The sequence below is a fragment of the Emys orbicularis genome, chromosome 2, assembly GCF_028017835.1.
Source record: "Emys orbicularis isolate rEmyOrb1 chromosome 2, rEmyOrb1.hap1, whole genome shotgun sequence".
In the NCBI taxonomy this organism is placed as follows: Eukaryota; Metazoa; Chordata; order Testudines; family Emydidae; genus Emys; species Emys orbicularis.
The window spans coordinates 222748364-222761948 of NC_088684.1; the positions used below are offsets into that span (position 1 = coordinate 222748364).

The window sequence follows — 13585 nt, forward strand, 5'->3', positions numbered from 1 at the left end:
TGCAAACTTTGCCACCTCACTGTTTACCCCTTTCTCCAGATCATCCCTATTCCATGATGAAATAGTTGTAATTAGGATACATTATAGCTCAAAGATATCTTTAGACAGGTTTTTTCCTCAAAAAGCATTTTATAAAAAAAAATCCGATTTTATTGATTTTTTTTTTTTTAAAAGAAATCATTGATTTTTATCCACCCTGCAATCTACTCTCCCTACATTATCTACACTTTCTAGGCTTAGCTACTTCTGATTTTTTTTCTTCTCATCAAATACAAAGGCAAGGAGTGGCGACTGCTGCTACTTATTGTGAAAGAGAAAATCTGGATAAAGCAGTAACAAAATAGAACAGTATATATTGGAACTGCTGCTTGTTTATTGAGAAAACGGTAAGGGTGAATCATTACTTCCAATCTGTGAGCTGTAATACTGAATCCATTTTTATTGGAACTAAAATTGTTAACTGTAATTACTTTTTTGCTAAAAATGTAACTTTAAAAATTGATAATGTCAAACACTGGTAAAAACCAAAGTCCTGATAATGAACAGTGTATTTTTATTCCAAGAACAGACTGTGTAAAAATGGCACATCTGTTTTTGGGGGGGGGGGGGGAGGTATTTCGAGATACTAGTTACTTTAAGTAAAAAGAAAAAGGTTTTACTACATTGTATTCTTACTCCTGTTAGCCATACAAAGCCAACACAGTTAAGAGAGAGAGTAAGCTAAATTATAGTCTCCTTGTCCATCATCTACAATATTGTTTACTAAGTGCTAATCAGCTACATTTTTGCAAACCTACTGAATGCAATGGGGTTACACAGGTGCCACTGAGTGCATAATTTGAAAACTATAGAACTGAACAGATGTAAAGGAGGACCTCTTTTTTCCCCCCATAGCTATTTTGATTATGCATAAAAAAGGAAAGAACCCAGATTGCTTCTCAAAATCCAAGTAGTGTTTGTAGGGCTCACAATTAGGGGTAAAAAATCATCTTACCTATAAACTGACAACATTAGATCTGCAAGTCACTAAGAAACCATAAATATTACATTTCTATCCCATTTTTACTTTTCAAAGGAGAACTGAACTCAAATTAAGTGCACATTACAAAATGAACAGATGTCTTACTTTTTTTACAGTTAAGGTTGTAACAATTTTAACCTTACCTTGGCCAGTTGCGCATTTTCACTAAAACTAGACTTCCTATAGGAAGTTCTGAGTAGACATATTTAAATCCACTTTTATTAAACTCAGACTCTTCAGGAAAATATTCTTCAGAAACAGAACAATTATTAAACCATGGGTCAGTATTCATGTAACAGTACCACGGCTCACTCTGATCAACTTGTGCAGCATCATCACTTGATAGCAGTCTCCATTTCAAACAACTGCCAATCTCACACTGAACCCACACTTTGTCTAGATAAAAATGGTTTTCATTTATAGTATCCATAGCAAAACCTCCAAGATTTTTCCAGTCTTCTAAGGATCAATTTTTGTAATTTTATTTATTCTGAAATGTAAAAGAAAAAAAATTATACAAAACAAGATAAATAAACAATTCATATAAAGAAAAGTAAACTTTTTCCAGAGATGTCCTTTTCCCATTCAAGGAAAGGAAACATCCTGAACAAACAGCATTCTGTCTCCATCTACCAGTAAACAAAGAGGCCAAAAAGACATAGCTAACCCCACCTGCTTCCTTCTCCATTAATAAACATCTAAGGCTTAAGATAAGGAAGAAAGGATAAAGACAAGGAAGTAATATGGAGAAAAAGAGGATGACCAAACCAAATACATTTCTCTCTTATTGTACATCTCCTCTTCACCATCCTGCAAAGGAAACATTCTGAAGTAAAAACATATATAACAAGAATAATAAAACATGACAGTGGGTTTTCTTAAAAAGACAGGTTGAAATATGCTTTTGCCTCTGAAAGCACATCCAGTCTGTAAGATAAATTAGTAATTATTAAGATACATGAATGAACACCTCATTTACTAACCATATGCAGCATACTCTTTTTATGGTTTCTTTTTCATCTTTCATTGAAAGAAAAAAAAAAAAAAAAGAAAAAAAAAAACTTTTTAGTACAGAATTATTATGATGCCCTGACCTACGGACCAGAAGCCAGTCCACAAACAGAGTGTAGAACTGGAAATGGTTGGTTCCTAGTGTGAAGCACAAGACCAATCTCAGTCATATTGGAATGGTGTATTATGAGAAGACCTTTGGAGCACATCAATGCTCACAAAAAACAAATACTGAAAATCTCAAATCAAAATCAGGTCCTCCAGATTCATCATCAATCTGCAGGGGCTGAACAAATGTGTCTGAAGATCCCATCCTCTTATCAGGAAGTAGTAGGAACAGAAAATTTTTATTCTGCTCTAGTCAGTAGAAAAGAAAGATGATTTTCTTGGCTTGAGATACCCTGCTCCAAAGCTAGGCACTAAACAGAATCAGAGGAGCCAGTATGTGTCTTCAGAACTGGAATAAGCCTGAAGCCAAAAGCCTCTCAATATCACTTTAATTATCCAGGTGTCCAATACGTAAGGCCCCTTGTTTTCAGTTTTTACTGAAAAACCCTCAGGTTTTACAAAAGATATTATTCAGTTTTTATTGATTGTCACCTGAATTTTAGACCATTCAAGTTCATGAAAATCCTGATTATGGTAAGAAAATCCAATACATTCATTAGGTGGATGTGCTTATGTTAATAATAAATTAGTTTAAGTGTAAATTTAAAGGCTGTCTGTCAAAGTAAGGCAACGGAGGAAAAGATATAGACACACATGCGTGCACATATGTATAGCTATTGTTAATAAACAGTTCCAGAAATAAACCATAACATTAAACTTTTATTTTCAATATTCTTACTTTTCTCTATTTGTTGCTCTTTTCTGTCCTCTTGTGCCCAAATATTAATCCCAATATTTACCCAAAACACCATGAAGCTAATTTTTACACTGATTTTCACCTGTTTAATTTTTGGAAGAAACACTGATAAATTCCCAGGACATTGTAAACAAAATAGAAACCAAAAACAGAGGGTCATGTCGATGAGAAATGCATTAATGTTGACTCTATTTCTTGAGCTACAGAGGTAGGAGCCCACAGGCCCAGGCCTGGAATTCTTCAATAAAACTGTTTGACTGGAAGATAGTTGGAAGGTTTTTGACAGAACTTGTCCTACTTTTCAAGTGAAATGAGCCAGAAAAAAAGCAAGTTCCTCACACCTCATTCCATTTCTTCTTTTTCCTTTTGGAGAAGGCAGACAACATCTCTTCTCTTGCTAGCTTGCAAGAACATCAAAAACTATAGACTGGAGAACAAGGCGGCAACACCATGATGCTGACAGTTTCTTGGTCACCTTTCAAAGATCTCTACAAAGAACTGGAAGCTTTAAAGAGCAAGACTATTAGTTTCAACTTAGCTGTTGTTCAACAGTCTTACTTAGACTGTATAGTCCTAAACTAGCTCAGAGAAGGCTAAGGTTCATGATTTGACTCTGATACACCCTTATGACTCTGATTAGCATGGGAGACAAGCTTGAATATTATAGTTGTGATTCCCTAGGCATTCCATAATAACACACTTGATCTTCCATCCATTTCACTGGCTAAGGTTTAACACTGAGTAACAAGCCACGATGCAAACCTTCTACTTCATTAATTCAAGCGTGTAGGAAAACTACAAATTTTACAAATGCAATTTTATTTTTTTGAACGATGAAAGAATTAACATGGTTACAACGAAAATGTCCTCAGCTTACAAAGTTTTGATTTTGTTAAACCAAAAAAGAAAACATAAGTGGAGGAAAAAGCACTGTTACAGCTAGTTATGGATGAACTGTTGTGATATTATTTAAAGCTTAAATTACTCTCTTCTCAGATAGGCAAAGATCCTCGTGCACATAATGTCAGGTCAGCGTAGTTGTCAAAGTTTCTGCCTCTTTTCTGATGGCAAGAGGTGGCAGAGACACTATCAAATAACAGGCAAAGACCAAATCCAGGACAATCAGGATATATTGTTAAAACTCAAGAAACACCAACCAGGATTATTATTTTTTTGTCTTTATCAATTTCCTCAGGATGAGGGGCCCCTCCTGAGACTAATGTCCTTCCTTTTAACTGGAAGAGGCTTTGGCGCTGACAGGATAGGCCTTCAAAAAGTTAATCTCTAAGAACGTGGAACACTGAGAACATAAAGCCCAGCTACAACACAACACATCTAGCTTCTTTTCTGTGCCCTTCTCTACCTGTCTCAGAAAATGAGGAAAAACAAAGCAAAATCTGGAAGGATGCTGCTCTTACTAGAAGTGCAATGACCTATCTTCAGAGCCCTGACTAAGCCAAGTAAATGGAGGGAAAAAAAAAAAAAAAAAAAGAGGAAGGCTGATTTTAACAGCTACCCAGATCTAGCTGGGGAGGAGATGGTAGCTTCCCTACTTTCCTGTCTATGCTTTCTGGGGTGGTGGGCCTTATCCTCCTTGTGAGATCTAGCACTAGCCATGTGCCTCTCTTGATATTTATTATTGGGGAACCAACGGACTTCTCTGCTCCCTGAAGGGGAAGCTGTTTAAGCAGCAGGAGCAGGCACACATGGGCTGCTAAAGTTCATAACATGCCTACTCCATATAAAGAACATCTTATAAGTCCCCTCTTCCGAGGACCCACCAGTACCTTGAATCAACTGAGAAGCTAACTCAAGAATTTGATCATTGCAAAGTAAACGAGAATGGTTAGTGAGGATTGCTCTCTGAGGAGTCAAAGTCATCAAAATCTTTTATCGCCTAACTGGAGACTGCTGATTAAGAAAGGGAGAAACAGGCCAGTTGGAGCAGCCTGGGCAGAAAAAGGGATGTCATTTGCTGAGTAGCCCCAAGTCAACTAGCTATCATAGCACCAAGAGGAAACTTATGGAAAGAAGCAGAACAGTGCCCCCCAAAAATCTGAAGTTCTCCTTCCACTTAGCCATCCCTAAGACTTCACCTACATTTTGTGACAAAGGAAGAACTCAGTATGAGATACAAAGTGGGAACAGCCTAAATTTGGGCAAGTACATTTTGAGCCCTGTGGCTGAAAAGTGAGCTAAATTTCAAAGTCTAAGTACTTAGATAAGTGAAAGAAGAGCAGCTTCAGACCTCTTGTTCTACACAGCGGCGGCTCCAGGCATCAGCGCTCCAAGCGGGGCACCCTGCTGGTCCTTGCGAGGGCGGCAGTCAGGTAGCCTTCGGCGGCACGCCTGCGGGAGGTCTGCCAGTCCCGCGGATTCAGTGGCAGGTACACCAAATCTGCGGGACCGGCGGACCTCCTGCAGGCAGGCCGCCGAAGGCAGCCTGCCTGCCATGCTTGGGGCGGCAAAAAAGCTAGAGCCGCCCCTGGTTCTACATTTGGCTTGCTAAATAGGTAGATTTGGACATTAATTGATTTAGAGCATTAGACCTAAGTAAAGACAATGCTGCTGGTTCAGGATGTTACATTTATCAGATTCTAGGAATTCAACTATCGTGTTAAAGAAGGGCTGTGTATGTGTGTGTGTTATTAGAAAGTAATATGCTGCTGGAAACAGCAAGAGCAGCCACAAAAAATGCTAAAAGGTTCAGAGTGCATGACCTAAAAAGACAGATTAAGGGAAAAAATTATAGAAAAAATGACAACAGTTGATATAATTATCTATAAACACAAGACAGACATCATAAAGGAAAGAAAATAATTACTTAAGTAAATAAGGGTACTGTTATAAAATAAATGTAATTAGACAGCAGAAAAAAAATCTGACAGTGAGGTCAAACAATAGAATAATTTGCCAAAGGAGGTTGTTAGACTTTTCTGCGTCACCTCTATTTTAAGATTTCCTTAAAGAAATTCTAGTAATTGAAAAGAGATGGCCATACCTTTAACTTAGACATATTATTTGCCTACAAAATGGAGCCAAAGCTAACTACCATCTTGCGAGGGGTAATGTTAGTTTATCTAATTTGTGATTCATATTGCTTACACAGAACGCACACCCAAAACTCTGACGGATGTTTTACATGTGCCTGCAACAGCTAGCTTATGATCTAACTGGTTAAAGACAAAGGAATGCAGGAAAATACATACATTCTTTTAAAAAAATTAAATCCTTACAAGTACTAAATTATTGTATTGAACCAAAATTTAAATGCTTATCTCCCTTCTCATCCCACTTTTGCCTTACACAGAAAAATTGATGGACATAAAGAGAAAGAAGGAAAATTGAGGCCAGACAAAGCAGAAAGTTAAGTAAGGGAACACACTTGACAACTCACATTGACTTCAATGGTGTAGAATCAGATCTTAATTTCTGCTAAAATCTTTGTAATTCAAAAGCCACTGCCCTAAGTGCAATAATAATAAGCATGAACACCAATTACAGGGTGGAACTACTGTAATGCCTTATGAACCCTGTGTGTTTTGTTGTCTAGGTCTAATTTATTTTTCAGAGTACTATTTCCTCCAAAAAGACTGAACTTTCTTTAGCACAAGGTTTACTGCTGGATTAATTTGGTGGAGAAGCCCACACATTACATGCTTATCTGCTAGTACCATAAAAACTTACGAAAATTTAACTTGCAAGAATCTTTCCAGATCATTGCCTGTAAAAACTGTCACACTTGTAAAATTCCATTAAATCAATTTGGATTTCAATGATATTCCTATTCTGTATCTCTCTAATTAATAAATTAGATATCTCTTTGTGTGAAAGTAGAATTCTTCACTCCTTTGTATTACTGTGGTGTTGCATAAAGACAGAATTGCACAGAATCTCAATGTAAAAAACATTTTTCCAGTCTGCTATAGCGTGATATCTAGGTCAAAACTCAAGAATTGTAAATGTTTGAGCTGCAAGTAATAAGAATTGTTAGTAAAATGTTTTGAGTATGGATAAATAATTTGTATGCTACAGACAGATGGATAGGTGCTAATTTTTAATGTTTTATATTTCAAAATATAAAGAACAAAGTAAAAGTGCTCTATAATTAACACTTGTTTCATCATAAACCTACCTTCAATTTTAGGAATAAGCATGTCTGCTTGAAAGGAATAATGACATTTACCAAATATGGACAAAAGCCTTGCCCATTAAATCCCATCAGATGGATGAAGTTAAATTCTCCACTGGCAAGACAATGTTAGTGACTACACTGCCATTCTTTTCTGATTTTGAACCTAATGTGACAAAAGACAAAGCTACAAACAGGCTGCTTAATATTCCCAATTAGGAAATACGATAAAGTAAGAGTTTGTAGCAATGTGTTTCCTAAGGCTAATGCTTCCAATTATACATCCCTGTTTTCAAGTTTATGAGTTTGCCATACTTTAACTGTTTAGACTGACATTTTCTATGCATGATCTCGTCGCTATTTTAAAAGGTCAAGTATTTTAATTCACAACAAAGTTCATTCAATTTTGCTGACACATTCAAAACAGTTAATCTTTTCAAAAACTTTGGATTGTGACTAAATACAAAGAATGAAGTCAGTGGGAGTTTTGCTATTAATTTCAATGGGGCAATGATTTCCCCCAAGAAATTAGGGTCAGTTTTAGGGGCAGTCAAGCACGGTGAGGGCCCTGAGCACTACTTTTTTCTAGGGCAGCACCACACCGTTGTGCTGTTCAGCTTTTGCTGTTGGGCTTTTTGGGGGTTGTTTTGTTTTGTTGTGCCACTGCCGATTGGCTGGCTGTTTTGCTTTTTCTTTGCTCTGCTGTTCCCAGGATGGGGGCCCTCGGGTGGTGCTAAAGATGTTTTCCTCCATGGCCAGCAAAATAACTAGGGATAGCCCTGTAAGAAATGTAATTGTTTAGTTATGAGGTGGTAAAGAACAGAGTTTTAAAAGTACCATAAAGATGCATTGGAATAGCTGTTCCATTATAATCAATGGAATATTTTCTTCCCTTTATTTTAGACTTAGACATGAAACAACCAATTCCTACAATCTGCCACTTCCAAGTAGCAGCACTATAACTAAACATACAGTATACGATCCATTTACACCCAAAGAAGTGATCATGAAATCATAGAGTTTGCAATTCTAAGGAAGGGTAGAAGGGAGAACAGCAAAATAGAGACAATGGATTTCAGGAAGGCAGATTTTGGTAAGCTCAGAGAGCTGATAGGTAAGGTCCCATGGGAATCAAGACTGAGGGGAAAAACAACTGAGGAGAGTTGGCAGTTTTTCAAAGGGACACTATTAAGGGCCCAAAAGCAAGCTATTCCGCTGGTTAGGAAGGATAGAAAATGTGGCAAAAGACCACCTTGGCTTAACCACGAGATCTTGCATGATCTAAAAAATAAAAAGGAGTCATATAAAAAATGGAAACTAGGACAGATTACAAAGGATGAATATAGGCAAACAACACAGGAATGCAGGGGCAAGATTAGAAAGGCAAAGGCACAAAATGAGCTCAAACTAGCTACGGGAATAAAGGGAAACAAGAAGACTTTTTATCAATACATTAGAAGCAAGAAGAAGACCAAAGACAGGGTAGGCCCACTGCTTAGTGAAGAGGGAGAAACAGTAATAGGAAACTTGGAAATGGCAGAGATGCTTAATGACTTCTTTGTTTCGGTCTTCACCGAGAAGTCTGAAGGAATGCCTAACATAGTGAATGCTAATGGGAAGGGGGTAGGTTTAGCAGATAAAATAAAAAAAGAACAAGTTAAAAATCACTTAGAAAAGTTAGATGCCTGCAAGTCACCAGGGCCTGATGAAATGCATCCTAGAATACTCAAGGAGCTAATAGAGGAGGTATCTGAGCCTCTAGCTATTATCTTTGGAAAATCATGGGAGACGGGAGAGATTCCAGAAGACTGGAAAAGGGCAAATATAGTGCACATCTACAAAAAGGGAAATAAAAACAACCCAGGAAACTACAGACCAGTTAGTTTAACTTCTGTGCCAGGGAAGATAATGGAGCAAGTAATTAAGGAAATCATCTGCAAACACTTGGAAGGTGGTAAGGTGATAGGGAACAGCCAGCATGGATTTCTAAAGAACAAATCATGTCAAACCAATCTGATAGCTTTCTTCGATAGGATAACGAGTCTTGTGGATAAGGGAGAAGCTGTGGATGTGGTATACCTAGACTTTAGTAAGGCATTTGATACGGTCTCGCATGATATTATTATCGACAAACTAGGCAAATACAATTTAGATGGGGCTACTATAAGGTGGGTGCATAACTGGCTGGATAACCGTACTCAGGGAGTTGTTATTAATTGTTCCCAATCCTGCTGGAAAGGCATAACGAGTGGGGTTCCACAGGGGTCTGTTTTGGGACCGGCTCTGTTCAATATCTTCATTAACGACTTAGATATTGGCATAGAAAGTACGCTTATTAAGTTTGCGGATGATACCAAACTGGGAGGGATTGCAACTGCTTTGGAGGACAGGGTCATAATTCAAAATGATCTGGACAAATTGGAGAAATGGTCTGAGTTAAACAGGATGAAGTTTAACAAAGACAAATGCAAAGTGCTCCACTTGGGAAGAAAAAATCAGTTTCACACATACAGAATGGGAAGAGACTGTCTAGGAAGGAGTACGGCAGAAAGGGATCTAGGGGTTATAGTGGACCACAAGCTAAATATGAGTCAACAGTGTGATGCTGTTGCAAAAAAAGCAAACATGATTCTGGGATGTATTAACAGGTGTGTTGTGAGCAAGACACGAGAAGTCATTCTTCCGCTCTACTCTGCTCTGGTTAGGCCTCAGCTGGAGTATTGTGTCCAGTTCTGGGCACCGCATTTCAAGAAAGATGTGGAGAAATTGGAGAGGGTCCAGAGAAGAGCAACAAGAATGCTTAAAGGTCTTGAGAACATGACCTATGAAGGAAGGCTGAAAGAATTGGGTTTGTTTAGTTTGGAAAAGAGAAGACTGAGAGGGGACATGATAGCAGTTTTCAGGTATCTAAAAGGGTGTCATAAGGAGGAGGGAGAAAACTTGTTCACCTTAGCCTCTAAGGATAGAACAAGAAGCAATGGGCTTAAACTGCAGCAAGGGAGGTCTAGGTTGGACATTAGGAAAAAGTTCCTAACTGTCAGGGTGGTTAAATACTGGAATAAATTGCCTAGGGAGGTTGTGGAATCTCCATCTCTGGAGATATTTAAGAGTAGGTTAGATAAATGTCTATCAGGGATGGTCTAGACAGTATTTGGTCCTGCCATGCGGGCAGGGGACTGGACTCGATGACCTCTTGAGGTCCCTTCCAGTCCTAGAATCTATGAATCATTGTCAACAACCAGAAGAGTCACTGACAATGCTGTACTAGCTAGGTGAAAAGATCTCACAATTCATATAAAAATAAATAAATTAATGGAGATATCCCATCTCCTAGAACTGACCTTGAAAGGTCATTGAGTCCAGCCCCCTGCCTTCACTAGCAGGACCAAGTACTGATTTTGCCCCAGATCTGTAAGTGCCCCCTTCAAGAATTGAACTCACAACCCTGGGTTTAGCAGGCCAATGCTCAAGCCACTGAGCTATCCCTCCTCCCCAAATATATGGAACTATTTCTTCCTTTGACCTGTTCAAAACAAAGTTTGAGACAGTAGTAGAAAAATATAAGATCTGGTTGTTGGTGGTAAAACCTACACTGTTTTCAATATTTTTTTGTTTTTTTAAGATAAAGAAGAAAACACTGTTGAACACCTCACACACTTTAAAAAAAAGGGTATCCAAATAGGCATCAGTGACAAGCTGGTTCAGAGTTGTGGGCTCAGTAAGTGACAGAGGAGATGGCACGTTGTTCTCCTGAAGATGCAGTGGGCAGTTTTCAGATGCAAGCTTCAAATTTTATGCCTGTGCAACTGAGCGGACCCATAACAGCTGGCTAGAAATCTAGACTGGATGAAAACGTGTGGGGCAAAGTGCGCTTCGCCGCGTCTTCGTGTGTCACCTCCCCCATGCTGCGCACACATTCTCCTCTTCCCCAGCCGTGCTCCCCCATCACTCAGCTCTGCCCACCCCGAGCCTCCTCCCCCAAACCAGCCCTCACCCCGCAGTGACTGCCACGGGGACCACCCACCTCCCACTGCCATATAGACTGCCCGCCTCCATAGCCACCCCCATACCATACGGCCTCTGCTCCACAAGTCACCCCCATGCCGTACGGCCCCCACAGTCCCACCGCTCACCCCCATACTGGACGGACCCATCCCATATACACCGGTACAGGGGGATATTGGGTGTGATCATCGGAGAAGGTGCCGGGGTGGGGGTGGGGAGGCGCCGGACTCAGGCCCAAAGGGCAAACCGACCAACGGAATTTCTGGCCAGGGCTTCAGCTAAGCAGCGCGCGCGGGCTATAGCCCCAGCCGGGCACCTACAGCGCGCGGGAAAATGCGGCTGCAGGTGGCCAGATGGCGCGAGGCTCCGCGTGGGCAGCCACGCGGCTTGAGCGCGGTGAGCGCGTCGCTCGCTGCTCCCGCTTCTACAGCCCAGCTGCCTGCCCAGTACAAGCACCCGGGCCGAGCGCCCCCTCCCGCCCTGGCGGGAATCGACGCCTTCTGCCCGTGCGTCACCGCAGGATGAACGCCGCCTGGGGAACCACCCAGCTGCTTCAGGAATTGTTCATCCTGGGAGATAGCAGGAGAAACCCGTCCTCACCGGGTCCCTGCAGCTCCCATACACGCCAGGCTGGAAAAACCTGAAATCTCTAGCGCTGATCCGTGACTGGCCTTCAGCTCAGGCAAGACAAGCTTCGGATGGGCCCTGCCTTCCCTCCCCAGCCTCGTCCTCTGCTAGATGAAAGCAAACGCGCAGGTGCCCTAAGTTACAAACCAGAACAGGACCTTTAAGGACACACAAAACAAGCAGCTCCTTCTTGGGGGCGCTCACGTGCGTAGGGAACCTCCCCTGCCAGGCACCTGACGTGGTTGTGTTCTAGTAGCCTAGCCAGCCTGCAGCACTATCGTGATTCTGTTTTGACCTAACAGGTGAGCTAATTTGCAGGATCTAGCAGGTTGTTTCCATTAGGAGGAGAAAATCAGCATGGAATCAAGTCAGAGGTCTTCTAGCTACAAGTAGCTGCCTAAGGCAGACGATTTGGCCCAGCTGCCCCTCTGTTGTGACAGAAGGGCAGCTAAATTTGAGTGGCATGGGGAATGGCATACTGAATTGTTGTCTAGGGTAGCAGATTGCCTTGATCAGCCTCCTAATCAGGTAATTTTTTATGCAAACTTTATTTACGAAGTCCTGTTTCCTTGGACACAGTAAAAATCAAACAGCAGGAGATAGTTTTCTGACTCACAGTTACAAGCCTCTTTATCCTAGTGCTTTTTCTCTCATTGCTTTTTTCTTAGGGTTTTGCTACCAGGGTTTCTTTGACCACGTATAGGCTTCTTTACTCCGTCTCTGTCTGTTTCTGTGTATAGCTCCTGAGTTGTGCTTCTTTCCTCCACCAACCAATACCCCACCCCTGGAATTTTGTATATCAGTCTCCAGGGAAACTCTTTGGGGCACATGCTTCTACTCAAGCCTTGCAATGTGCCCTTGTTTTGGGTATTGTTTCAGTTATCTGGTTCCATAAAGGAGCTTGGTTGTTCCTTACATTTATCTTGATGAAGCCCACCAGCTTTAATAGTTTCATCCAACCTCCTAGCATAATAATATATAAAAGTTTGCTTCCACTTCGGGACATGCTAGGAACTATCTATCCTCTGGGTTGTAGGATGTGGGCATTATTTGCAATTTTAACCACCAGCCCTTTAAGAAATTTGCTACAGTCTATACCACATGCAGCAACAACTCAGTGACTAACTGGGAATATTTACATAAATTAACATTATTTTACCCCAGTGCTCATAAGTAGCTCATGTGGATAATTTGGTAAAAATTCAACGTAGCTTTTATCATTTTGCAGAGGTATATGGATGGGAAGAAGCCTTCTTATAGAAACCTTCACTTTATTCCTTTGTAGGTGTTTATATGAAGCATGTATGTATTCCAGCAATAGTTTTTTATAATGACTAGAGGACATACAGGAACAGCTATTATAAACCATGTCTGTCTCTCAGCATATGCACAGTGTGCCTAGCCATTGGATAGCATCGTCATCAGTCAGGTGAAAAGTCGGTAGCCAGCCACTGATGTAAGTCAGCCGGCACTCGTCAAGGATATGCGACATAGTCTGAAGTTGACCGTATCTACATCGAGTCGTTAGAGAAACCTAATTTGAAAAGATTGGCCACACAATCGCCCTGTCCTGTTTGACACCAGTTCAGGGATGACTACAAATGCCATGGTAAGTTAAAACTGGTGGGCAGATAATCACTCTCTTGTCACCTAACGACTGTCGTCGCTGTTTTTAGGGATTTTGGCCAGGAGCATGATGGAGTCCCCCTCGTAGCAAATATGGGGCAGTGCTGTGTTACTAATTATTGGCAGCCATGGCTAAGGACTTGCACGTAAACTCCCGGAAACAATGCACATAGCTTTACATTGACCAGCCTTGTGTGAGATGAGTGACACCAGACAGGAGCACAGTACTCTGCTGTTGAATAGCAGAGGACAAAGGCTGATGTTATAAGCATCCAGGCGCTCGCACCCCAGGTTGACC

At 40.7% G+C, this 13585-nt stretch overlaps 1 protein-coding gene across 1 annotated transcript in view; it reads right to left on the reverse strand.

The window, feature by feature from the left end:
* The window catches only part of ZCWPW2 (zinc finger CW-type and PWWP domain containing 2), a 133777-nt gene that overhangs the window by 107300 nt on the left and 12892 nt on the right, over nucleotides 1–13585 (reverse strand). Inside the window, exons 2-3 of the mRNA XM_065398417.1 lie at nucleotides 2880–2979; nucleotides 1165–1480 (exon numbers count right to left, since the gene is read on the reverse strand). Coding sequence (XP_065254489.1) covers nucleotides 1165–1480; nucleotides 2880–2979 — 416 coding nt within the window. The remainder of the gene's footprint in view (nucleotides 1–1164; nucleotides 1481–2879; nucleotides 2980–13585) is intronic.